This window comes from Aricia agestis, chromosome 16, assembly GCF_905147365.1.
Source record: "Aricia agestis chromosome 16, ilAriAges1.1, whole genome shotgun sequence".
NCBI classification, from domain to species: domain Eukaryota; kingdom Metazoa; phylum Arthropoda; class Insecta; order Lepidoptera; family Lycaenidae; genus Aricia; species Aricia agestis.
Genome location: NC_056421.1, coordinates 5,352,517 through 5,379,196, shown reverse-complemented (window position 1 = coordinate 5,379,196; position 26,680 = coordinate 5,352,517). Strand labels below are relative to the sequence as shown.

Sequence of the window (26,680 nt, the reverse complement as noted above, 5' to 3'; positions counted from 1 at the left end):
CATTTGTATTTTTTTTGTTATGTGCCTTTAAAGTTGGATAATCAAGTCGATTTTTTTTTTCAATTATATTTCTTAATATTTGTATACCATTCGATAACTGATGCAATTAAAAGCAACTTTTGTTTCAAAACCACTTTCATAAACGCAATATTTAATATACTTATCGAACAAAGTTCTCTCCCGATGCGTACAAACTACGAAAGAGTGACGTCAGTCTTTCGTAGCACTTTGTATGGAGCGTTTCGGGCAGGTCTATTTTATGAGACGTTTGAATTGTCATATTATCTTGGTGAATTTTTAAGCTATCAGAGTCATTCTTTCAGTGATGTTTCTATTTTTTAAAAGTCGTTCAATTACCAATAAGAAAAAAAAAATAGTCGTCAAGCCTATTGTAGTCTGTCGCGTTCTCAATTTCGTAATATTACGTTTGTATGAATACGAGTTTTTCATTCTTCTTTGAGTTTTTCTTTCTGGTACCTACTTTTAGAAGAAAGCCTTTTTGGGGCCTTCCATCGCGAATATGTAGGCAGTAGGACTAACTGCACCCTAAGAGATAAGTTTAAAATATATAGAGTATGTTATGCATCATGCAACCCTATATTGACTAAAATCTGCCGTACTTACTCCCATACGCCCGAAGAGATGGTAAAAGAATGCTGCCCTACCCACTAAAACTGGACGGTACTCCAACAGCACTAACCTTGCCGAAGCGGGAATTTTAAAACCTCAACATCAAGAAGAAAGAAAAGGTTCCTATTGTGAAATTGAGTGGAGAAATGTGTTACATACGAAATTTATGTTTTATTTATTTAGATACAGTAACAGAATCTGTTATTAGGGTATCTGATATTAGAATTGAGATCTACGAATAATAAAGTTGATATTGATTTAACACTAATATCCAAAGACTTCTACGACAACGAGACTACTATGACGACCTCTGTGGCTGGCAGGCAGCTCAAGCCGGGGGTCGCGGGTTTGAATCCCGCCGACGCGACGGAACAAAAAGTTTTCAATGTTCCTGGGTCATGGATAATATTTATTAAGTATGTGTACTATGGTATAATAAAAATCTTAAATATATTATGTGTAATATAAAAGTATTAAATATATTTCCGTTGTCTGGTACCCGTAACACAAGTCCTTCAGGTACTTAACACGGGGCCAGACTGACGTGGTGTGAAGCGTCCGTAGATATTATTATTCTCCGGTTATGGAGTATGTAGTATGGAGAGAAACCGTCCTCCGTGGTCTAGTGGTATAGAGCGCGGCTCTTGACTCGGAGGTCGTGGGTTCGATTCCCGCATTGGAAACATGTTATTTCCAAGTTTGGTTAGGACAATGCAGGCTGATCACCTGATTGTCTGACAAGTAAGATGATCCATGCGTCGGATGGACATGTAAAAAGTCGGTCCTGCGCCTGATCTCTCGCCAGTCGTGTCGGTCTACCATCCCACTGGGTTATGAGAGTAAAGGAATAGAGAGTGCTCTTGTGTACTGCGCACACACTTGGGCACTATAAAATTACTCCTGCGTAGCTGGCCTGGTTTCAATGAAACCGGCCACCTTCACCGAAACCGGTGTGGGAGCTATTATTATTATTATTAGTATGGAGATACAAATATGTTTTATTTTTCTAGAACCGCATATAATTGTCAGTGATATAAGGAAGACGACAAAGTATGAATTATCTCGTAGCGGAAAAAATACGTTCGGCCAAATTACACGGTGGATGTAATTTCAGATTGCCAACTTACGTCATCAACATAAAACATTATTCCTTTCGAATCCGATTATTTCAGCCTACAAGATTTTAATATACATATCTATTGCTTTATAAAATTATGATTGCTTTATAATACGTACGAGAGCCATGCTTCGGCACGAATGGGCCGGCTCGACCGGAGAAATACCGCGTTCTCACAGAAAACCGGCGTGGAACAGCGCTTGTGCTGTGTTTCGCCGAGTGAGTGAGTTTACCGAAGGCCCAATATTATTACACAATACACTATTCCATTCCCTTCCCATCCCTACCCTCCCCTATTACCCTACTCCCTCTCAAAAGGTCGGCAACACACCTGCAGCTCTCCTGATGCTGCGAGTGTCCATGGGCGACGAAAGTTGCTTTTCATCAGGTGTTTCACCCGTTTGCTCGTTTGCCCCCTTATTTCATAAAAAAAATATAGCTTTTACTTAATTATAATTTTAATATATGTATTGATTGCTTTATGAATTCTTTTAATTTCCAAATAAAGCATTTAAAGTAGCAAAAACAAAAGAAACAAAAGGAAATGTGCAAAGTGGCTCTACTGCTTTTTAAAGCGGTTACTTTCAGATAACCATCCTTCTTTTTCTTCTATTTCATGAGTTTCTAAAAAATAAAGCTAGTTAAAGAGAAGCTTATATTAATATAGAGAAGCTTATATTCTAGAGAATAACATATTTAATAGTTGTGTAGAATCTTATATATAAAAATGGATTTTCAAATGTGTTAGTCGCGCTAAAACTCGAAAGCGGCTGAACGGATTGGGCTGATTTTAGTCTTAAAATATTTGTAGAAGTCTAGGGAAGGTTTTAAAGGGACACGAAGTTCACCGGGACAGCTAGTAGTTTATATTAATATAGAGAAGCTTATATACAGAAGCTTTAAATATTAAAAGAAATCATTAATTTTCTACAGTACGGTGTCTATATCTTTCTATTAATTTCGTTCTAACAAAAACAAACAGGTTAAAGTGAATAATTTTTATTGAAGGTTATACAAGGTAATATGTATCATTCCATGTGGCTCTATTTCTATGCCTTTATCAAATTCAGGTCAGTACTTCGAAACCTATTTGAACACACACTATTATAATTTTCTTAGTTGAGAAAAGTGAAAAAAAAAATCGGCCAAGTGCGAGTTGGGCTCGCGCACGAAGGGTTCCGTACCGCTGTAGAGCAAAAATAGGCTAAAAATTGTGTTTTTTGTATGAGAGCTCTCCTCAATTATTTAATTTATTTTAATTTTATTATTAATTATTAAAGTACAAATACAACTGGGTATTTTGTGTATCTACATTTCAAGTACCTATGTGTTGCCGTTATTGATATGGACGAAAAAATAGAAAAAAATCACGTTTGTTGTATGGGATAAAATTTTTATTTTATTTTGTTTTTGCTTTTTAGTATTTGTTTATATAGCGGCAACAGATATAATACTTATGTAATCTGTGAAAATTTCAAAAGTGTAGCTACGCGGTTCTTGAGTTACAGCCTGGAGACACAGACAGACAGATAGACGGACAGACGGACAGACATCGAAGTCTTAGTAATAGGGTCCCGTTTTGATGAATTGAAGGTTATACAAGATTTGATGAATTTTTATTTTTTACCCTTTGGGTACGGAACCCTAAAAATGATAACAGCAATGGGTAAGTGTAACTATTATTATGGAAAATAAAATATATCAGGATTAAAGTTGTAGATGCACTGACTTATGTGATAAGCAGCCTCGCAAGGGTCCTTGTACGGATCTCCTGAAAATAAAGCTAAATGATTATAAAAATAACTCCTTCCCTGAGTAAAAGTCAAAGTTTTTGACCCATGAGTCATGACACTTATATAATAGTTACGTCAACTTACGTCTAAAATGACCAATATGATTTCATATCTTTGATTAATTTTAGATGTAAGGTTCACTCGGCGTAACTGGGCGGTAGCGGTCATTGACTCCCTGTCAATAACTTGACATTTTCTATATAAACCGCGATCGACAATAAGGTGTCAGATGTTGTCAATCGCGGCTTTGTATAGAAAATGACATTAAGTTTCTGACATGGAGTCAATGACCGCTACCGCCAAGTTACGCCGAGTGAACCTTTAGCAAAACTCTGACTCAGTAAAGAAGTTTAATCTATCATCTAAATATGTTAAGTGTTATTTTTTAACGGTTCCACAGGATACCGCTGGTGTTGTTGGCAACAGCTAAGAACACCAGCGGTATCCTGGTAGTCAACCGCGGAAACCTGTTGATATGAACTCAGGAGTACTCGAGGGACAAGCTAAATCTGTCTTGGTATCCACAACAAAATTAATTTTAAGGAAGTAAGGAGAAGTAGAAGATAATGATTGATGTAAGTGGATGAAGCGGCTAACTAAATTTTTTCAAAATTAATAAAAGTTAGGTACTGTTGAGAAACTTTTCCAAAACGTAATACGATTTACGCAGTATCGCCATCATCTTTGGATACCAGTGTTGACCTAACTTACAGAATCTAGATTTTCAACCTTCTTCCAATGGGAAGAAGGTTGAAAATTTAGATTGAAAATCTAGATAGATCAAGCTTATTTACTGAGTCAGAGTTTTACTAAAATGATGAATGAACTACATACTAACGTTCACTCGGCGTAACTTGGCGGTAGCGGTCATTGACTCCATGTCAAAAACTTGTCATTTTTTATACAAAGCCGCGATTGACAATATCTGACACCATATTGTCGATCGCGGTTTATATAGAAAATGACAAGTTTTTGACAGGGAGTCAATGACCGCTACCGCTCAGTTACGCCGAGTGAACCTTACATCTAAAATTAATCAAAGATATGAAACCATATTGGTCATATTGGTCAAGCAATTCTACACGGTGTCGTTACGGTATGATAATTGAAAAAGTGATGTGAACTGTAGAGGACAAAATATGCAATATATATCCACCTGAGTTTTTGCAACCCGTCAGCGCTTGTTTCGCCGGTTCCTTCATGTCATCCGGTAGCAATGTGTCCGCCTGCTTAATGGCATTTTCATAATTCATCTTTGCTCCCTTTAACTGCAATGAAGAAAGAAATGACCTAAACTTTACTTTGCTTGCGTAAGATGCTTTTTGGTACACTTAGGTTGGGTTGCACCAGAGGCGTGGTTAAAGTTAAAGTTAAAATTATGGTTATAGTTAAGGCTAAATTTAACTTTAACTTTAACCTTCACTTTGACCGGAGAAATTGACAGATGACAGCTGGTCCAACAAGGTTATAAATGAACGTGGGCGGGGGCGCTGCTGGTAAAGGAGAACTGTCAATAATGGCGTTTTTGTATGATGACAGCTTTAGTTCCCTTTTTTCGCCACGTGCATTTAAAACCTTGTCTATATGGTTATCGTCCATAGAGATCGACCATTTTTAACTTTAACCAAAGATTTGACATTTTGCATTGTAGTTAAAGTTAAAGTTACAGTTAAATTTAGTTGGTGCAACCCAACCTTAACTTCATAGAAATGAACTTTATGCAATATGCATCCAGTAAACGATTCAACATAGGAATATGTAGAGAAAAAACACAAAGGCTTTCTTAACATTTATTAACATTTATATTGTACGTACGAATCTTTTAGCTCTTCACATCGTTTCTGAAAACTACGTTCGACGGTATGTTTAATGATCTTAATCTAGTTGTTTCAACCGATACTTTCGTTTTGAAACTATACATTTTGGCATAGATGGTATGGGTACGTAATGGTCCTATAATACCTGGGATGTTATATTATTAATATCCCAGGTTACTCTAGTCATTACGTTGGAAAAATCGGGTTAGAAATGTAAATGAACCGAGAAAGCCAAATTTTGGATATTACGTGGGGGATGGCTATAAAAGCTTAAGTTCAAATTGTCGACCAAAATAACCTCGTGGGTTTCCGCCATCTTGAAAAAAGGGTCAATTTTTCACGATGGCGGAAAACCCACAAGGTTATTTTGGTCGAGAATGTGTACTTAAGCTTTTCAAGCCATCCCCCACGTAATATCCAAAATTTGGCTTTCTCGGTTTATTTGCATTTCCAAATGTATACAGGGTGTAACAAAAACAAGTGATAATACTTTAGGGTGTGTACGTGTTCCCTGTAGAGATTTCACTGTGAAAGTAGCAACGCTGAAAGACCAAATTTTTTTTTCACTTTTGTATGGGCAAGGGCCCGAGCGTCACGAATTTCCCCATACAAAAGTGAAAAAATTTTTTTTTGTCTTTCAGCGCTGCTACTTTCACAGAGAACTCTCTACAGGGAGCACGTACACACCCTAAATTATTATCACTTGTTTTTGTTACACCCTGTATAATGACTGGAGTAAGGTAGCAAATATGGATATATAAACACTGTCAGTACGCTTTTTACACAGCTATTTGGATAGGTTTATAAGGAAACAAAGAATGTCTAAATATGATACAAACCGTGCCAGACATTTTCATGATACACGCGATGTAGCACATCACATCTTTGTTAGCTCCACTGAATACTCCTTTGCCGATGGGATCGACTTGTTCTGAAAAAAAAATAGAATGCAGAACCTCAAAATTTTTTGGTAGAAGGTTAAAATTAATGACTCTAAAGACTCAGCAGGAGAGAGAAATATGGAATACTTCCTTCTCCTATTTTCTTCTGATAAATTTCTAAGCTGGTCCTTTCAGCATAACATGTCCCGTGTCGGCATAAGAAAGCAGTTCTTACCATCAGATACGTTGTTCTTCGGTTGACAATTCTTTCGTAGAGACTTCCCCATGGCTCTTATTTGGTTCATCGTCATCTGAGCAAGAAATAATATAAGAAATTCATGGTATAATGAGTGTGGCAAATTGCGCCTACCCGGCAAGTGTGCCAAAAAGCTATTCCATACTACCGATTGGAAATCTCCAATTAGCAGTATGGAATTATAGCTATATGGCGCACTTGCCGGGTAGGCGCATTTTGCCATTCTCACTTAGTATGTTAATTTTTAATTAATGTAGTTGTTGAAAGGCTGTAGCAACGTCGAGTGGTTGAATCGGTAAATATTTTGCACTAGATGACGCCCGCAACTCCGTTGCGCCAAAATTCGTTTATCGCGCTGGAACCGTACATTTTTCTGGGATAAAAAGTATCCTATGTCCTTTCCCGGGACTCAAGGAATCTCAATACCAAATTTCAGCAAAATCAGTTCAGCGGTTTGGGCGTGAAGAGGTAACAGACAGACAGAGAAACAGACAGACACACTTTGGCATTTATAATATAAGTATGGAAGTATGGATTCTGAATTCTGATACACTGTTAATACACTCATTAATGTTACATTTCTTTACCTTCTAGCACTTAGTTTTGTATAATTTTTTAAAATATCTTTTTAAGTAAAATGGTAAAATACTTGCCCCATCGCATAGCAGCGCTAGCGTCAGCAACGTGGCTATCACAATATAAATTGACATTGTCACTGAAAATCGTCACTGAAAACGATCGTTTATAAAGAAACACTCGACATGTCAATTAAATAATTAGCACTTGTTGAAAGTGGCGCACACAGTAATTAACGAAGAAAATAATTATTGTGTAAAGTGTCTAATTTTAATATTATTGATGTACTGGTCGCATACAACTTTAAAATTGCTTGACGCATGGTTACAACGATTTTTTCTGTTTCAGTACAACTGTTGTACTGAAACAGAAAAAATCAGCCAAGTGCGAGTCGAACTCGCGCACAAATGGTTCCGTACCATTATAGAGCAAAATTATGCCAAAAATTGAGTTTTTTGTATGGGAGCCCCCCTTAAATTTTTATTTTATTTAAATATTATTATTAATTATTATAGTACACATATATTTCAGGCCTTTGTGAAAATATCAAGTGCCTACCTGTTGCCATTATTGATATCGAGCAAAAAAGGCTAAAAAATCATGTTTGTTGTATGGGATCCCTTAAATATCAATGTTATTTTGTTTTTGGTATTTGTTGTTATAGCGGCAACAGATATACACAATCTGTAAAAATTCAGAAGTCTAGCTATATTAGCGGTTCTTGAGATACAGCCTGGCGACAGACGGACGGACGGACAGACGGACACTGGATAGACAACGAAATCTCAGTAATAGGGTCTCGTTTTTACCCTTTGGGTACGGAACCCTAAAAAATAGCCGACTATCTGTAGTATTTTACTTAATTTTACGGAGAGGAGGAGGAGAGAAGTACAAACAAACATCCAAATAATTTATAGCAGCGCAATATTACTCTTTATTACGGAATATAAAACATCTCAGGATTATGATTGTAGAAACATTGACTTATGTGATAAGCAGCCTCGCAGGGGTCCTTGTACGGATCACCTGAAAATAAAAATGATAAACTATTTAACTACTCTGGTTTTACAAATCATCGTTGTACGATTAACTCTAGTTTCACAAATCATCGTTGTACGATTGAAGTCTCTAACGCGTTTGAGGTTGAAATGAGCCGCACTTAGGATAATATTTTAAGATGGCAAGGGCCGCGCACATGCTAACGAGCCTCGTGGTGCAGTCACGGGTCACCGTTAGCTGAAACCTAATGCTCGATTTACACGGGTGACTAACGGGTCGATTTTAGTCGCGCGGCAAGTCACCAGTCGAATCGCCTGTCCAAGACGAATCGCCACCCCATTTACATATTCTACAAAAATCGCCTGTGCCGCCTGAGATCTCCGCTATGTATTTGCAGCAAGCGATCGCTTGCGACTGAGCGTTTGCACGGTCGATTTTAGTCACCAGCCGCATGCGGCCATTGGCCGCACGACTTTGGGGCTTGCGGCTTTAGCCGCATGCGTCGTAGTCGAATTGCCATTTAGACGGTCGATTATCGCCGTGCGGCGTAAGTCGTGCGGCTTTAGTCACCCGTGTAAATCCAGCATAACTACGCAACACGTCAGTTGCTTATTGCTATATACTCTTCTTCTTGAGTCTTGCACTTTTACTTACTTGAGTTTTTGCAAGCCTTTAGCGCTTCTTTCATCAGTTTTTTCTTATCGTCTGGTAGCATTGTGTCTGCCTGCTTCATGGCACTTTCATAATTGAAATCAGATCCTTTCAACTGCAATAGACATTAAAAACTTAACTTTCATAACGTATGACGACTCCCTACCAATGTAGCTTAGACCTCATAAAAAATGAATTCCTAAAGCGATTTAATAAAGTACATTACTACTTGTTTTCTTATTAATAGAAACATAGTTAGAAATTTCTTCCCATCGGATAAACTATCCTATAAACATTGCCGGAATTTAATGAAAATACTTTACATCAAAATCGATTCAGCGGTTAAACGCGAAAGTGTGTTTGACTGCCGCTTCATGCTGCCGTTAAATCGATTTCGATAAAATTCGGTATGGTGATCCAATGTCCGGAAAATGTTCGTTTTTCGCGATATATACTTACGTGTTTGTACATGATACAGTCGTGGAAAACATCTACTTTATGATGGAAGACATTTGGGAACTGTTTGACCACTTCCTAATAAGTGCCGGATAGGCTATTTACCACTTAACTTGACGATAGAGTATAGAGCATCTGTCAAATAAGTTAGGATAGCCTATCCGTCACCTTATCAGGAAGTGGTGTAACAGGCCCTTACTTTATAGTATCAACTATAGATACCCATGCTAGATACATAATATTGCATCATTTACATGGCTAGATATGTAATATACTAGGGAAATGTAAAGTAACAAAAAATGTACAAACCGTGCCGGCCATTTTCATCATACACGCGATGTAGCACTTCACATCTTTGCTAGCTCCACTGAATATACCTTTTTGGATGAGATCAATTTCACCTGAATAAAATAGCATTATTATTTTAGGGTGTTCCATGTCCCCACAAAAAGTCAGTTTGTACCTGTTTACTTGCGATAAATCGAAACTATGAGTGGCTACTCTTTTTAGGGTTCCGTAGACAAATCACAAATGGCAAAAAACGGAACCCTTATAGATTTGTCATGACTGTCTGTCTGTCTGTCCGTCAGTATGTCACAGCCACTTTTCTCCAAAACTATAAGAGCTATACTATTGAAACTTGGTAAGTAGATGTAGTCTGTGAACCGCATTAAGATTTTGATACCAAAATGGAAAAAATATTAAAAAATTTGTACATACTCATATGATGCATAATATTACTATAAAAACTACCAACGAAAATTGGTTTGAACGAGATCTAGCAAGTGGTTTTTTTATACGTCATATATAGTAAACCTTAATTTAACTTTCATTAAATCAACTGAAATATAAAAATAAATCGAAAACCTTTTAATTTCATAGAAAAAAACCTTATTGCTGCTGCGGAACCCTTCATGGGCGAGTCCAACTCGCACTTGGCCGGTTTTATTTATCGTTGGGGAAATGCAATTACGCATACCCCCCCGGCTGTCGGGGGATGGCCATCGGGGTATGTGGGACTGCCCTGGGCGACGAAGGCCGCGCCCGGGTATAACTACTATACTAAAACCCCAACGAGATACTTTCCGCTTTAGGCAGAATGCCCCTAGGCTGCCTAGGCACTAGTGCATGGCATGAGTGGCTAAGAGATTACGAATAGCACTTTTATAAAATACATAAAATATCATAGGCATAAAAAATACTATACCATCTGATGCGTTGGTCTTCGATTGACAATTCATCCGTGTTAACTTTGCCATGTATTTCATTTGCTTCACCGACATCTGAACAATCAAAACAATATAGTAATAGTAAACACAACTGAAAATTTATTTCAATGTGAAAGTAACAAAATCTGTCTATGGTGTTTGCTTTTTACTAATAAAGGTTTAGACGGGGGAGAGCCATGCTTCGGCACGAATGGGCCGGCTCGGAGAAATACCACGTTCTCACAGAAAACCGGCGTGAAACAGCGCTTACGCTGTGTTTCGCCGAGTGAGTGAGTTTACCGGAGACCCAATCTCCTACCCTATTCCCTTCCCTACCCTCCCCTATTCCCTTCCTTCCCATCCCTACCCTCCCCTATTACCCTCTTCCTTCTTAAAATGCCGGCAACGCACCTGCAGTGCTGCGAGTGTCCATGGGCGACGGAAGTTGCTTTCCATCAGGTGACCCGTTTGCTCGTTTGCCCCCTTATTTCATTAAAAAAAAAAAGTATCTCACCCCATCGCACAAGATCGCTACTGTCAGCAACGTAGCTACCACAATTATATAAGTCTCCTTCTCTTTCATTGTCACTGAAAAATCTACAACGATCGATCGAACAATAGTTCTTTATACTTATACAAAACTATTTGACATACTAATAAAACGATTATCACTCGTTAAAAGTAATTAACAATGAAAACATTGTAGAAGATAGTGTCTCATTATATTGATGTAGGTATGTGCTGTACACAACTTTTAGATCGCCGAGTGTAGAATGTAGAAATCCAAAAACCTGTCAATCAACCACTTAAAATATTATAGCTACCGTGTGTGAGTGATCTACCAAACCTGTCTGACCACTGATAGCGTCGGTCACACCTTCAACGCCAAAAAAACTTTAAATCACTCTAGGCATTTTTTCTTTAACTTTTCCGAGCGGAGTGCGGACCGAATACCGAATACCTATTGTGTATAATATAAAGTATACTTAATACTTAAAGACAGTATAAAATTCATATATTTCGTATTAATTGAAGATGGTTGTAAAATGTAGAATGATCATGATGATTATACTGATTATTGTATACTAAACATTAAATGCTCAAAGATCCTGAATTAGTAATATCAAAGTTTCTAAATGTAAATCTTTTAAGAAGTTTATGAGTTCTGTTCAGTGACTTCGGGCCCAAGAAACACCCTTGCAGGAAAACTTATCAACTCAAACAGCACCGAAACGCACTGAAAGTTACCAAAAAAGGAACTAATTATGAGAAAACATTTATTAAGGGAAGAAAAATATGTCGGGATTAAAGTTGTAAATGCACTTCGTTGTGTGGAAGGCTGCTTCACAAATGTCCTTGTATCCTTCGGCTGTAAAAAAAAAACAAGAACTAATGTTAAAAACAAAATATTTAAGTAAAACATATAATATAAATATATAATTTGAAATTCTTGTATCGAAGCGTTTGCTTCCAAACTTATTGAAAACGGACGGACCGAGTAGAAGAAAAATTAGTCCAAAATCTTTCATAATATTTAAAAAGAATATAATGTAATTAGAATAATTCTAGCAAATGAAAATGAAACAGCGCAATCTAACCTCCAACTTTGTCTAAAATTTGGAGGTTTAGAAAAGAAAGTTAACAGTTATCATTACAACGACTGAAATGAGAGCTCCTCTCCCGGTTAAAAGATTTTCCAGACTCTCAAGCATATTTCCATAACTAATAATAGTAAAATAAGCATAATAATAAAATAAGCAATTCGTAAATGGCAAAACAATGTTTGTTGGGTCAGCTAGTTCAATTATCAATTTTCCTGTAATAACATTTCTATATCTGGAGACTGGAGTATTAACGGAAGCACTAAACAGTAACTGTTACACTCGACTAGCGATAAACATAATTTAGATAGTCTGTTTATACTGTGTAGGTCTGGCTGAATATTTTGATGATTATTGATAAAATGACGCCTTAAGTATTGACTGCAAACTATTATAATAGGCATGATGACTATTTTTTTTTCTTATCGGTAATTGAAAGACACTTAAAAAATAGAAACATCGTTGAAAGAATGACTCTGATAGCTTAAAAATTCACCAATATATGACAATTCAAATATCTCATAAAAAAGACCTGCCCGAAACGCTCCATACAAAGTGCTACGAAAGTATGACGTCAGTCTTTCGTAGTTTGTACGCATCGGGAGACAACTTTATTCGACAGGTATATTAAATATTGCGTTTATGAAAGTGGTTTCATGACAAAAGTTGCTTTTAATTGCATAAGTTATCGAATTGTATACAAATATTAAGAAATTTAATTGAAAAAAAAAATCGACTTGAATATCCAACTTTGAAGGCGCATAACAAAAAAAATACAAATGCTATAAAGCTGAAATTTTGGGAACACTTATTTTTTACCGTGATTTCTTTATTTTATTAACAAAATTCGCTAATCTTTGACCTTGTCATCATCCCTATTATGCGAAAGTGTGTCAATCTGTTAACTTTTGAAGAAATTAAGGTAATCTATAGATTAAGTCCCGGTAGCATTTATAATAATTTTAATCGCTGCCAAATACCTATAGGATTTCCGTGCGATGTATGAATTTTGGAAATTTAATTTATTTGCGAACACTTTATTATAAGTTTTAGGCAATCGTCTTATTTACTTCACATAAATATTATTTTCTTTTTACGGTATGCAAGAACAGACACAAATCACATTATTGATGACATCTTCCTTTCAGGTCCTCTTCTAGATTTTATCTGAAGCATATTCAATGACAAACCACACTCGCAATGCAAAACCTACGTACCGTACGTAGCGTACTCAACGTTTGCCAGGATCAGCATGTTATTTATGTTTTTCTACAGTGATTTGAAATTTCTAACAGAATCAGAATCATTTATTTCAGGAGCTACACAGGGTACTAACGCTATTCTACAAAGCTTTACGTATATGACCAACTCATTCATCATCATTTACAAAATTTGAAGTATAATTTCCTCACCAACTTTCCGGCATGCGGCCAGCGCCGCTTTGGCAGGTTCCTTTAGCTCCTCAGGCAACAGAAGATCCACTTGCTTCACCGCAGAATCGTAGCTCAATTTGTTATTTTTTATCTGAAAATTATTGTTTGACCTTTCCTATTGTGTCAATCATTAATCCATACTAATATTATAAATGCGAAAGTGTGTCTGTCTGTCTGTTACCACTTAGTTTTGTTACACCCTGTAGAGTCAAGAATATCCCATAATATAAAGCTTAATGATTTAGAGTTTAGACTATAGTCATATTGGTAAATGTTACCGCATTCGCCATTTTCATAATACACGCCATGTAACACATCACTTCTTTCTCTTCATAAAATACGCCCTCGTTGATTGGATCTATTTTTTCTGCGAATAGATCAAAATATTTTAAAAGTGCTATCAAATAAATCGATTTATAAGCAGAAGGCGGATCTACGATCAACCAATTATAATAATCCGATCAAAGAACAACATTTTCTAATACTTAAATAGTACCTACTATCTACCTACCTATATTAGAAGAGTAGATAGATATTCTATTAAAATTCAGAAATCATTATATTATTTTCTTCTTTGTTGGTTTGTATCATACGAAATTTTAAGCTTATCCAGAATACTCTCTTTTTATTTTATTCACATAATATTCAAGTCTAAAATATGAAACATAATATATTTTCTTTCCCGCTATAATTTATGACAGTCGATAAAATTACTTACCATCCGATACATTGTTCTTCGGTTGGCAGCTTTTACGCATCGTCTTGGCTGTTGCTTTCAACTGTTTCATCGTCATCTGCAATGTCGATAGTCTTATTTGTCAAGGCTTTTGGCCAAAATTCGTTTATTTTATTATCATTCTAAATCAAAAATATTTCGGTTTAGGTACTACTAGTTATTGTCGATTCTCCTGTCAAGTTTTTTAATTAGAGACAATATAGTTACCACATTATAATACAAGGGACATGTCTAAATCAAATCGAAAAGGAGTTAATACTATATTCGTAAAGGACATTTCAGTGAAAAGGAGTTAATACTATATTATAATATTATGTATAATTCATTGAAACCTAAAATGTCCTTTACGACAATTGAAATTTCCGGTATCGAATAATAGAGATTTAAACATAATAAAAACGAAGTTAGGTAGATATTTGGGGCCGAAAATTAATAATTAAGTGTTTTGGACGTAAATTACATAGTTTAATATTTCTTAAGGCTAAGAAAGAAGAATAAAAATATTTTAAGGTACATATACATAGTTTCAACCTCATCCACTTTAATAATTACTTAAATCTAGTTAACATTTTTTTTTACATACCGCATCGCAAATAGTAATCACAGTCAACAGTTTTACAGCAGCGATCAAAATGGACATCTTTTCGAGTCAGAAAATAATATCATTCGCTTTTATCAAGTCGGGTAATTGATTAATTAATGATTGACAATTAGCACCTATTGATGGTGTTACAGGAGTCGCCATGAGTTGTGAAAGACATGGGACATATTCTATCAAGAAGTTGCTATAGTATAAACTACAAGGTGAGCTACAGCACACTCTACCTCATATTAAACAGGCTTTTGCCTTTTATTCGTGTTGTACAAATTTTGAATAACTCTTGTCCTAGTGTCTATGTCATTCAAATTACTTGGGTTTCTATTGGTGAAGAATTTTCATAATCTGTTCACTGTTCAGTAGATCCGGAGATCCCTTCAATGTCACAAAGTTACAAACTTCATTTCTAAATAGAGGCAACACAAGACGTATTGATGGACGATGGTAGTTTTTATAAAGAATTCATAATTTCATAAAACACCACAAATCGTGGTTACTCCACACGCATTATAAAGTTTCAGAATACATAAACGGTTACCCGCCCACCTGCAATCATCGCATATAATTTAGGATGACATGCTTAATGGTCAATCTATTGCATAATAACAACAAGATAAGGATTTAAATTTAAGTCATAATATGACATGACAAGTGCCAATGGAGTGAAGAATGGATTAATAATAATTATCATGGGATTTGACCATAGAGATATTCTGATATCTATGGATTTGACTCAACGCATCGTTAAGTAACATGATGCTTTTGGGCTCCGAAAGATCACCTAAGGGCACCTGACATACATGATGGTCCGCTATCTGCCTTTGTACATTTCTGCGGTGCGACGGCGCAAGTACTTAGCCCAAGGGTTTCGACCTTCCACTGTCGATCCTGGATTCAGGGTTTGCAGATGGGAGTGTGTGCCAGCCAATGCCTATTAAAAATACGATTACGATCCCTCCCAGCTCGTGTTCTTCATTGCCGAGGGTCGTGATTCCCCTTAAGGAGTTTGGTGGTGACCACATTACGCCATCTGTGACGATCCTTAGCTCAGAATAGAAAGCACCCCCAATCTAGTGTAGTGCGCACTTAGTCAGACCATGTGATGGTCTACACTGTGGATTACAACTACTTAGTTCTTTTAACTCGCCTAGGAAATGTCTTGTAATACAAACACAACACCTAACAGCTCGTTAGCTATAACCGCCGATTAAGATTAAGACATGACATTAATTGAAGACCTGTCTGTTGTCGGTCTGTTATCAGTCCGTCACAGGAACACTAAATACTGCTTAAGTTCTTGCATAAATAAAGATGGTTTTATTGAGTGTCGTTTTGTTGTGTCCCACCATGGAAACCTTTAGAGCTATTCTTTTCCTTGTGATCTTAAATGTTTGTGAATTCAGCTATACTTTTGCTGTAAGTCTATTTATATGAATATAATTTAGAGGAAATATTTATTTCTCTTAAATACTCAGCCAATTTTGATTTAACTCACAATGAAATATAGGGTACAAGGGACCCGCCCCGGCGTCGCACGGGTATAAAATATATAGCCACTGAAAAAATGATTAAAATCGATAGCTTATGATCCTTCACGTGGTCTACTTCTTATCTGTGCCAAATAACATAAACATTGCTCCAGTAGTTCGCGAGATGGCTTATCTCCCCCGTTTTTTCCACATTCTCCTATTAGTCTTAACGTGACAAAATATAGCCTTCCTCAATACATGAGCTATCTAACACTGAAATAATTTTTCAAATCGGACCAGTAGTTCCTGAGATTAGCGCATTCAAGTTAGCCCTTTCAAATAATTTTCCCCGTTTTTTCCACATTTTCCTCTATTTCTTCGCTCCTATTAGTCTTAGCGTGATAAAATATAGCCCGTTTATCAAGGAAGGCTCCTTGATAAACGGGCTATCTAACACTGAAAGAATCATCAAAATCCGTTGCGCAGTTTTAAAGATTAAATGGAACAAAGAGAAAAAAAGGTACTTTGTTTTATAATATGTATAGAAGCTGCAGACACCTGCAGCTTTGAGCAAAACTTTTCTGTTACTGCGGAAATCCCTACTGCCGTCGTCGACGGCATTTCTAAGTCCACTACATAATATATTTTAGGTTAGCCTTTTAGACATTTACTTTACTAGTTAAATTTTCCCATAGATGACAAGACAGCAACTAAAGAATTCAGGAAAACTCATGAAGAAGACTTGTATGCCAAAAAACGATGTCACAGAAGGTAACTAAGTAAATCTATTGTCATCATTTAAGGGCGGCCTCTATTAGAAATTTGTTTCAGAAAACAATTCATTTTAGTGTATTTTCAATGTATCGAAACTAACGTAATTATTTAGTGGATGCCTTAAATTAATTTAAACTGCAAGTTGTTTATGCTACGTAAGAAGATAAATAATATTCATTTTCAGAGCAAATCGGTCAAATAGACAAAGGGAAATTTTTAGAAGAAAGAAATGTTATGTGTTACATAGCCTGTGTCTACACAATGACACAAGTTGTAAGTATAGTTTCTCAAGAGGTTTTAAATATTACAGTAGTTTAGGCACATAAAGAACAAATTTAAGACAAGCATACTATTGCAAGAGATAAATAGTTTTGTATGTACTTACAGTGCTATATAGTAAATCATTCAAAGCTGAAATTTACTACAACAATTATTTTGTAAAAATTGCAAACATGGGTATATGTAGGTATTTGTAACATATTTCGGACAAAAACCACTAAATTGACTTTTATATTTATTTATTTGGCTGCTGTTGTGAGCAAATCTTATTTTACTGTTTTCTTTTAGGTGAAGAACAATAAATTGAACTATGATGCCGTGGTGAAGCAGGTGGATATGATGTTCCCGCCGGACATGAAGGACGCAGTCAAAGCAGCAGCTGACCACTGTAAAGATATTGGTAAGTGTTTGATTGATTGTATTTAAAGATAGTCGAAATTGTTAAACATGACTGACAATTACCGGACAATGAATAATCACATGTTGACCTGTGAACATCATAAAATATTTTTACTATCCGTTAAACGTGTAGGGAATTATTGGTAACTTAATTGTGGTACTTTAATAGGTACAAATACCGGTTTTTCTAGGAGTTGTATTTGACATCTAGACTCTAGACGCACACTTCTGAAGAGTCACGGTTACGGTCACGGACCACGGTCCTCTCATTGTAATCTGGATCCCCCCTTAATTTATGAACATTCTCTGGGTTGTTATTTTCTGAACATTCTCTGGGAGTTCTTATAATATTTTGATTAAAGAAAAGCTTTTATCCTATAACACCCTATAACCTCTTCTCTTGTTTCAGCGAAAAAATACAAAGACCTTTGCGAAGCTTCCTACTGGACAGCCAAGTGCATGTACGATTTTGATCCACAAAATTTTGTATTTCCGTAAATTATTACAAATATAGTTTGTGGAATGTGATGATTGTTATTTTTTTTATTCCTGCCAATTCAAGAAATCATTCGAAGTATCAACCTTTTAAGGGCATGTAAAAGGCTGATCCATGTATGGGCCTTCTCTCTCTATTCTCTATCCTCCTTGAACAGCAATATTTTCGTTGTTTCCTAGAATCAAAATCACAATCTTCGACGTCGAGATTTAAGCTGAACCACTGGACCATCGTGGTAATCAACCTCTTAATAACAGGGTATTAGGAGTCGTCGTTTTCGACATCCTCTAAATTTCCGTCTTAACTTAAAATTAACAAAATTAAACGTTTCCACCAATTAGTAACTGTCAAATATCGCAATAGCAGTCAGTTCGGATATATTTTTGGATCCATAAGGTCCTCTACAGAATCTTTTACAGAGTTTTCTGGTTCATAGTTTTGTAAAGAATTTGGATTTCGCAATGTCTCACTGGTTAATAGCGTTGCTCTTAGTGAGTGGAAGTTTCAACTCTATCTTTTGTGTAAGTATCTATATTTTCCTATTTTCTCCAAAATATAAGATTATAGCCACCTTTTTATGAAGTTATAGTAGATATATCCAATATATAATTTAAATAGTTTTATACAAATATTTTAACTAATAATAAATCTTCTTGGTCTTATTTAGGTCACTCGACAACAACTGAAAAACACTGGAAAACTGATGAAGAAAAATTGCATGCCGAAAAATGATGTTACTGAAGGTAAGTAATGTTAAGAGCTAAATTCTTTATTAAGCCACAAATTATAATTTTAATAAAGTGTTAGTTAACACTTTAAAATCGAACAGGCTTGCGTGCATCAAATAGGTTCCGCCAAAACTATTGGGCTGTTTTGATTTTTGGTCCAGATACCTAGTAGACGTTAGGAAATATTTTTTGAGACAAAATGTACGGTTCCTTTATGATAATATCTTTTGCTTACACACTTACATCACACATGTCATATCGATTACTAAAATAGGTTTCACTGATATTATATTATGCAAATGAGTATGTTTGAATTTGGATTATATTTTGTAGAGCAAGTCGGTGACATAGAGAAAGGAAAATTCATCGAAGAACGAAATGTAATGTGCTATGTAGCCTGCGTCTACACTATGACGGGAGTTGTAAGTATTGCGAAATTGAGTTCTAAACTATATTATTATCTTTTTATATACCAAATAGAAACTTTTCTAATGATACTAATGTCTGCCAATATAGACAAAAGCGCAATATGTGGATACGGTTGCTGATATTTTATTTTTTATTTTTAGGTGAAGAATAACAGGTTAAATAACGAAGCAGTGACGAAACAAGTGGACATATTGTTTCCTCCCGAAATGAGGGACGCGGTAAAGGCCGCAGCGGATCACTGTAAAGATATCGGTAAGTTGTATGTATTTCTTAACTCTATGTATAACAATAATTATCATGATACAAGTTGTTTGAGAGTTGGCAAATAGGCTGAATGTTACAATTAAGAGCGCACCTGACCCTAACTTGACTACATACTTAAACCTAGATCTCAAAATCTGTAAGGCCTAGAAAACTAATTTTTTGACACAAGTAACTTTAGTTCATGAAGATTAAATGCTCAAGACGAAAACACGATTACTGAAAAAATGCTCGATAGTTTCTTTTTTACAAAAAACCTTGTTTTAGACACATTTTTGCTTGGATCTTCGAAGTTTGCTAACTTTTCTTTAATATTTTTTAATATCTAAAAAGGCATTGGTAAAACTTAAATTTGCTCAAAACACTTTTTTCATAATCATTAGGTATAGTTCGTATTTTATTCAAGTAAAACTAACTTGACGATGATTCCGCGCCGTCCTTTTTCACCTGGCATATGAAAGACGGGCGTGAGTGTGAAGAGAGGAGGACGATGTTTGATTTTTGGAGTCAGGACCGCTCTTAAGCTAATGTCTTTAGCTGATTTGTTACAATGTATCAAGACGGCGATAATATTATGATGTATATGATAATAACGATGAGGTTAACGAATAATAAAAGCTAAGGAAACGTAACTCGCATACTTCAACCGTTTTGAATTTAGTTCAGCACACTAATTATACATGACAATAGCTACGAAACACTAACATTCAAATTTAGGAAATAAAGCCGTTGACAATAATAAGGCAATTATTGCCACTTGTTTAAAAACACAAAATTGTGTACCGAATACACGCATAAAGTATGCATGTATTCGGGTCACATTTTGTAGTCTCACGGACAAAATTTTTGACACATTTACTCTTCCTTAGTTTTTATTATTGGTAGGATGAGGTATTATAATTATGCCTCATCATCATCATCATCATCGTCTTGTAAATAAAATTTATTTAAAAAAAAAAGCTGCTGAAAGTTGTTGTTTATGTTCTTTTTATTATTTAATAGCTACTTTTGTAGCTATTAAATCAAAATTAATAGCTTATTATGATAAACTTAATTTTGAAAATTTTAATTATGAGAACCTTTAAATAAAAAACTAGATCCAAAACAGTTTAATCGATTAAATAAACAATATCACAGATACGTCAGACTTATAACATTGTGATATTATGTTAAAACGACTTAATTATGAAAAACCTTTTCATGGCATTGATATTCTTTTTCAGGGAAAAAGAATAAAGATCTCTGTGAAGCTTCTTACTACACCGCCAAATGTATGTACGAGTATGACGCTGAAAATTTCGTGTTTCCATAAAGAAGTTTTTATTATTATTTATAGTACCTGGGATACCGAAAAACCGAACCATGCTTGGAATTGAAAAAACAAAAAAACTAAAAAATGCGAGGTTTCCCCAGGGCCAGGACCTAAACTGTTTTTTCTCTTCCAAAATCCCATAGACCGATAATATAGTAGGCTTGTGTGGCTGTCTGTTCTTTCAATAATTCTTATTCTTATATAAATAAGTACCATTAATATTTTGTAATACAATTTGGAATACTAATGTTATTCTATTTATTATTTCTAATTATGGTAATGGAAATCCCCTAACCACAAAATCTTTAAATTGTGTTATATTGTGCTGAGCTACACAATAATATTAAAGTAAATAAATTCTTAGTCTTTTTTTTATGAAATAACGGGGGCAAACGAGCAAACGGGTCACCTGATGGAAAGCAACTATCGTCGTCCATGGACACTCGCAACATCAGAAGAGCTGCAGGTACGTTGCCGGCCTTGTAAGAGGGAATACGCTCTCTTCTTGAAGGTTTGCAGGTCGTATAGGACCGGAAATATTGCTAGTGACAGTTCGTTCCAGAGTTTTACAGTGCGCGGCAGAAAGTTACGCGAGAAACGCATGGTGGAAGACAGCTACTCATTAAGATGACGAGGATGGTATATTTTTCGCGTGGGACGATGGCGAAAAGTTGCAGGTGGAATGATTCCGAACAATTCCTCAGAGCACTCCCCGTGATACAACTGATAGAGGATGCAGAGTGAAGCTACATCTCGGCGTAATTCCAAGGGGTCCAAGCTGTTTGAAACACTTACCTATATGGCAGTCAACAATTCGAGCGGCCCTTCGTTGGATATGATCCAGAGTGAGCAGTTGGTATTTTGGCGCCCCTGCCCAGAGATGAGAACAATATTCCATATGAGGCTGAACCTGCGCCTTGTAGAGTTGTAGGCGTTGGTACGGGCTGAAGTACTGTGAACTGTCTCGCTCTGTTGAGAACACCAAACTTCTTCGAGGCTAACTTGGCCTTACCTTCTAGATGATATCGAAACTGGACTTCGCTTGATATGTTAACGCCAAGTATTTCAATGCTATGGGAGATGGTTAAATATGTGCCCTCAAAACGAGGATATACGACCATTGGTGACTATTTAGTGGTGAACGTGCAGACTTGTGTCTTGGCGGGGTTGAATTGGACTAAGTTACGTCTACCCTATTCAGAGACTTTCTCCAATGAATTCTCTATTTTATACACAAGTTCGTTTCGACTCTCAATAACATTTACCGAGAAATATTGGGAGAGCCGGTATGTACAGCCTCACCTGTACAGCTATCATCCGCATAGCAATGAATGCCGTTGGTCTGTAACATGTAATTAATATGCAGTATGAAGTAGGTGATAGCACATAGCCCTGAGGGACACCAGCATCAACAGACTGAGTTTCCGAGCATTCGCTGTCAACTACGACCTTTATGCTTCTGTTTGCTAAGAAACTTGTGACCCACTTGCATCATTTCTCGGGAAGACCGTAATATGATGGAAGCTTTGATAGCAGCGCTTTATGCAGACTTGAATATTAATTATACCTAATAGCTAATTTAACATTGAAACTATCTTGTTCCTATGTGCTATATTATAAATATGTTTATTAAATACCGTTTAAAATATTAGATAATCATAACGTGATTTTTCGTTTGTTATATTAAAACTCCACTAGGTAGATGACAACTCTTTTTTATTGGAAAAATAGCTGATCATTATCACAAACATATTGACTAACTTCTCTAAAAAACTGTATTCTCCGAAGAAAGTAATTTTCAGAATTACTAAAGTCGTATAAAAATGACCAGCTATACAAAAAACATTGTAGAAAATTCGTCACTTCTATGTATTTTTAATGCTCCTTACAAAATAAATTATAAGGCCGCTGGAACGAAATTGCGAATTGCTTTGAATTAAATGCGTGTAGTTACGTACATCCCGTACTTATAATGTTATTTTGTTTATGATGTAAGTAAGCTAGTGGTTTTTCACTTATGTGGCAAAAGTTAAATATCTGTCTTTCTTGATTCTTAGATGAAGGTACGTATTTGTAAAACTACACATAATATTTCGCATTTTTATGTTTATCGTGTGGTTCCTTAAAATTTGCAAATATTCACATAAAATATACAATTTTTGATATAGTCATCAAATCTATTATGTCAAAAATAGCAACGTAATGCTTATGCACCTAAATTGCTATTGTCTTCTTTTTATTACCCGGTTAATAGTAGCGAAGTCCATATCAATAATAAGCAACCATCTTGTTTTTAATTCCCAGAAACGTTTTTCCTGCATTCTATGTGTTGCTACCTAGGTCTTTATTGTTTTATGTCCAACAGTATATCCTAATTATTGCGTAATTTAATTTTAATATTTAACTCCAACAGATTATAATTGTTATAACAACTTTTTGAAGCCATAACATAAATTACTAAAAATAATAAAAAACAGAGGACTTACGTGTCTTATAAGAGGTTAAAATAATATAAAAGACACATCACCAACTTTGATATAAACAAATAAAAGGAAATAAGCAATTTTAAATAAATGTTCAGCGTATAAAAAATATAACGACTCCATCTTGTTACAAAGTCAACGTGTAATGTAGTATTAGGAAGAAAATAGACATGTATTTGTTCAACGAGTGCATTTTGCCATTTCACGCTATTATTATTCTGTCTTTATATAACACGGGTGTATGATAAACATACAGTCAGAAGTAAACAATGTCACGGATTGTCTTTTTGTTGATTTTCGCTGCCATTCTTTACGGGAGTAATGCGGTAAGTAGCTTACAAGTATTAAAATTACAAGTGTTAAAATCATGAGGCGAGTTACAGAACATCATCTTAAGTAAGGTCAAATTTGTGCTAAAATTTTGTAACTAAGGCCTTCCAGTGATTTAGATATTTGAGGTGATTACAGGTAATATGAGATAACTTAGCTTCTGTTATCTTGTTCCTCTTATAATTTACTGCCAATGTAAATTGTGTGTTAAAAACAAAATATGGAATTTCTTTTCTTCTCTATAAAACTATATTTTAATTTTAGAATTTGAAAATGTAATGTTAAAGAGACGTTTGTAAAAGAGACGAGCTCTATACAAATTACTACATGTGACGTAAACTTAAAGAATGACCGACAGCAACATACTATTATGTCACCATTTAATACATAATTGCATCAATTATCCTATTTCTAGAACATGGGTTTTATAATTTACAAGAAAATCGATGTCCAACTCGTTTAACTTTTACAATTCTCTATGTTGTTCTTAATAATATTGATAATCTTACCAATGAAAATTTTATTAAGATTAGTACAATTCTGCAAATAAGTTTTGGCGTGCCTTCTGCCGCTTTTTTTTGCAAATACCACTTGAGAGACGGCTGTTTGAGACTAACACTCTTGAATTACCGTGTATTATTTTTGATGCTGCTGAATTGAAAATTATCGCTCTATAGTGTCAATTTAAGAGACAGCAGTTACGAGGCTCCAGACGGGGGTGTGGAGTCTCCTGTATGTATATTGTATAATGAGTCTGTAAAGCACATGTTAGACAATACGTTTTCTGGACCCGGTAGTTAGGGAAGGCGTGGCCTCTTCTGAGATAATTGAATTACTAATCTAATGAGCAATACTCTTACACGACCCTAAATTTGTAAAAGGATCCCTGAACGTCGTGTAATACCGGGTTGTATGATCCTTATAGGTCAAGATTTTAGAATTAAGAACATTCGTCATTGTTTTACAGCTTACCAAACAGCAGCTGAAAAATTCCCTGAAGATGATCAAAAAACAATGTATGAGTAAGAACGACGTAACAGATGGTAAGTATAGTGATTGAAAAATAAAAATATATTATGGTACCTATTAGGTAGTCCTATGAAATGAAATTTTGAAATTGAAAACTAAAGAAATGAATAGTAATAATCAGTTTTTCAATTCCTTATTCTGCATTTCTTAAAGACGTTTTGCTTCACAGACTACAAAGACATGCTTTGTAGTTAATTGTTTATCTACTACAGATTTAGTTGGAGACATTGATAAGGGCAAGTTTATAGAGCAGAAACCCGTCATGTGCTACATAGCCTGTATATACCAGATGACACAAGTAGTAAGTTCTTTAAATCTGTATTAGGATTTTTTTCAAAAAATAAAGTTGCTTAGCTTAATTTTGTTTCTGCCTACTTTATACTGAACTACTCATTAGGCCGTTTGTTGGACTGGTTGGTAACTAAATCGAAATATTTTTCGAATTTACTTAAACCTAGGATCGAGAAATTAGATAATTATATTAAACAAAGTTATCTACTACGAACAAATTATCTCTAGTCTAGATCATTAACTAATATTTCAAAGTGTTTTAGATCAAAAACAACAAGCTGAACTATGAGTCAACACTGAAGCAGATTGATCTGATGTATCCGCCTGAGCTGAGGGGACCTGTGAAAGAAGCCTTAGAAAAATGCAAAGATGTTGGTAAGTATAATATATTCAGAGCCTCTGAATGAGAGGTAAGGGTGAAAGGACTGCTGTCAAAGACGGCGGTTAACTTCAGTCAGTTGTGACTGTTAGCGCTTGTATCATTATAATGGCTGGTTTGGAGGTTTTTCACTGGATTTTTTTATGACGTTGTTTTGTTCGGCTGTCGTTTTTAAAAGCCAATCAAAGGCGGTAGTAGGCATTAAAATAATACTATGAATTTGGTACGTCAATAGTCATATTTGTAGGGTCTCGGCTCTAAGCACAAAGGGCATGGCGCCAATTTTTATCCACAATAAGACAGTTTTGCTTCTTTGTTTCTTTACTTTTAGTAATTTTGCTATTTTTCTCCTTACAGCTACAAAATACAAGGATGTCTGCGAGGCATCTTTCTGGACAGCCAAATGTGTGTACGACACCGACCCCAAGAATTTCATCTTTGCTTAAATAAATTGTAACCATTATTTATTTCATTTATTTTTATATTCAAATCATCATCGGCGAGTCTGCGTCTTCGTGGTCTTGGTGTTTAGAGCTTGGCTCTAGATTCAGAGGTCATGGGTTTGATACCCCTCTTGGAATCATCAGAAAAAAATGGAAGTTTAGATCGGACACTGGGTGCTGATTACTTGATTGTCTAATATGAAAGAAGTGTCACGTGTCGTCAAGCCTGTATTTCAACTGAACTCTATCTAGTTGTGTTTATGCATATCAACCGGTTAATGAGAGTAAAGGAACAGAGTTTTTTGTGATCACAGTAGGGTACAATAAAAATGACTCTTATTAATTAGTCGGCTTGGTTTCAACCCCGTTGCCGAAATATATGCCTTGATGGTAAACTGGGAGTCACTGGTTCGGTACCCGATCATTTCGGTGTTCCTTGATCAACGATGTGGACTGAGAGCCGTCGTGGTGCAAAGCATCCATACATATTGTCACAATCTCCTTTCTCCCTTTCTCTCTTCTTCAAGTCAAGAATTCTTCTAAACTTAAGCAAGAGAGAGTTTTTCGAGTTTAACTGTACATTACAAACGCTTAGCTACGGATTGGCAAAGGATGTCGAAATTTCAGATGCATTAACCATGGTCAGAGGTGACGAGATTGTTTTGAGGAAATTACACTTTTTCTGTCATTAGTGGAAGGTTATACGGTAAAAAAAGGAAAAAATAACAAAAAGCGGCAACACAATGTGTGCAGAGTCACGCTTCCTCTGGTGATTATGTGTACCGAGTAACATAATAATATCAAGGTCTAGTTAGTCTCGCCTCGC

The 26,680-nt window shown here is 35.6% G+C and overlaps 3 protein-coding genes across 3 annotated transcripts; 2 read left to right on the top strand and 1 right to left on the bottom strand.

Moving 5' to 3' along the window:
• Nucleotides 1-3,295: 3,295 nt before the first annotated feature.
• On the bottom strand, nt 3,296-14,781 carry LOC121735019. Its single transcript, XM_042125687.1, has 16 exons — nt 14,738-14,781; nt 14,137-14,212; nt 13,697-13,785; nt 13,398-13,509; nt 11,667-11,753; nt 10,899-10,981; nt 10,384-10,459; nt 9,486-9,577; nt 8,724-8,835; nt 8,012-8,096; nt 7,399-7,409; nt 7,148-7,209; nt 6,474-6,549; nt 6,197-6,288; nt 4,697-4,808; nt 3,296-3,518 (listed from the first exon to the last, which is right to left on the bottom strand). The coding sequence occupies exons 2-16, from the start codon at nt 14,210-14,212 to the stop codon at nt 3,430-3,432; spliced, it is 1,254 nt and encodes a 417-aa protein (XP_041981621.1). The 5' UTR covers nt 14,738-14,781; the 3' UTR covers nt 3,296-3,429.
• Nucleotides 14,782-16,099: 1,318 nt separating this feature from the next.
• LOC121734978 (general odorant-binding protein 19a-like) lies at nt 16,100-18,201 on the top strand. The gene is made up of 5 exons (XM_042125644.1): nt 16,100-16,168; nt 16,917-16,992; nt 17,180-17,268; nt 17,563-17,674; nt 18,083-18,201. Exons 1-5 carry the CDS (start codon nt 16,100-16,102, stop codon nt 18,169-18,171), a joined length of 435 nt encoding a protein of 144 aa, XP_041981578.1. The 3' UTR covers nt 18,172-18,201.
• Nucleotides 18,202-18,630: 429 nt separating this feature from the next.
• On the top strand, nt 18,631-25,874 carry LOC121735018. Its single transcript, XM_042125686.1, has 10 exons — nt 18,631-18,690; nt 18,837-18,912; nt 19,231-19,319; nt 19,467-19,578; nt 20,811-20,887; nt 23,649-23,708; nt 24,680-24,755; nt 24,954-25,042; nt 25,296-25,407; nt 25,769-25,874. Exons 1-10 carry the CDS (start codon nt 18,631-18,633, stop codon nt 25,855-25,857), a joined length of 840 nt encoding a protein of 279 aa, XP_041981620.1. The 3' UTR covers nt 25,858-25,874.
• The last annotated feature ends 806 nt before the right edge of the window (nt 25,875-26,680 follow it).

Coding starts and splice junctions, on each gene's coding strand:
- LOC121734978 (XM_042125644.1), top strand. CDS start 16,100: ATGGAAACCTTTAGAGCTATTCTTTTCCTTGTGATCTTAAATGTTTGT. Junction 16,993..17,179: donor AAAAAACGATGTCACAGAAG/GTAACTAAGTAA, acceptor ATTCATTTTCAG/AGCAAATCGGTCAAATAGAC. Junction 17,269..17,562: donor TCTACACAATGACACAAGTT/GTAAGTATAGTT, acceptor GTTTTCTTTTAG/GTGAAGAACAATAAATTGAA.
- LOC121735018 (XM_042125686.1), top strand. CDS start 18,631: ATGTCTCACTGGTTAATAGCGTTGCTCTTAGTGAGTGGAAGTTTCAAC. Junction 18,913..19,230: donor GAAAAATGATGTTACTGAAG/GTAAGTAATGTT, acceptor TATATTTTGTAG/AGCAAGTCGGTGACATAGAG. Junction 24,756..24,953: donor TAAGAACGACGTAACAGATG/GTAAGTATAGTG, acceptor TATCTACTACAG/ATTTAGTTGGAGACATTGAT.
- LOC121735019 (XM_042125687.1), bottom strand. CDS start 14,212: ATGACGATGAAACAGTTGAAAGCAACAGCCAAGACGATGCGTAAAAGC. Junction 10,460..10,898: donor TAGCGATCTTGTGCGATGGG/GTGAGATACTTT, acceptor TTGATTGTTCAG/ATGTCGGTGAAGCAAATGAA. Junction 4,809..6,196: donor TCATGAAAATGTCTGGCACG/GTTTGTATCATA, acceptor TCTTCATTGCAG/TTAAAGGGAGCAAAGATGAA.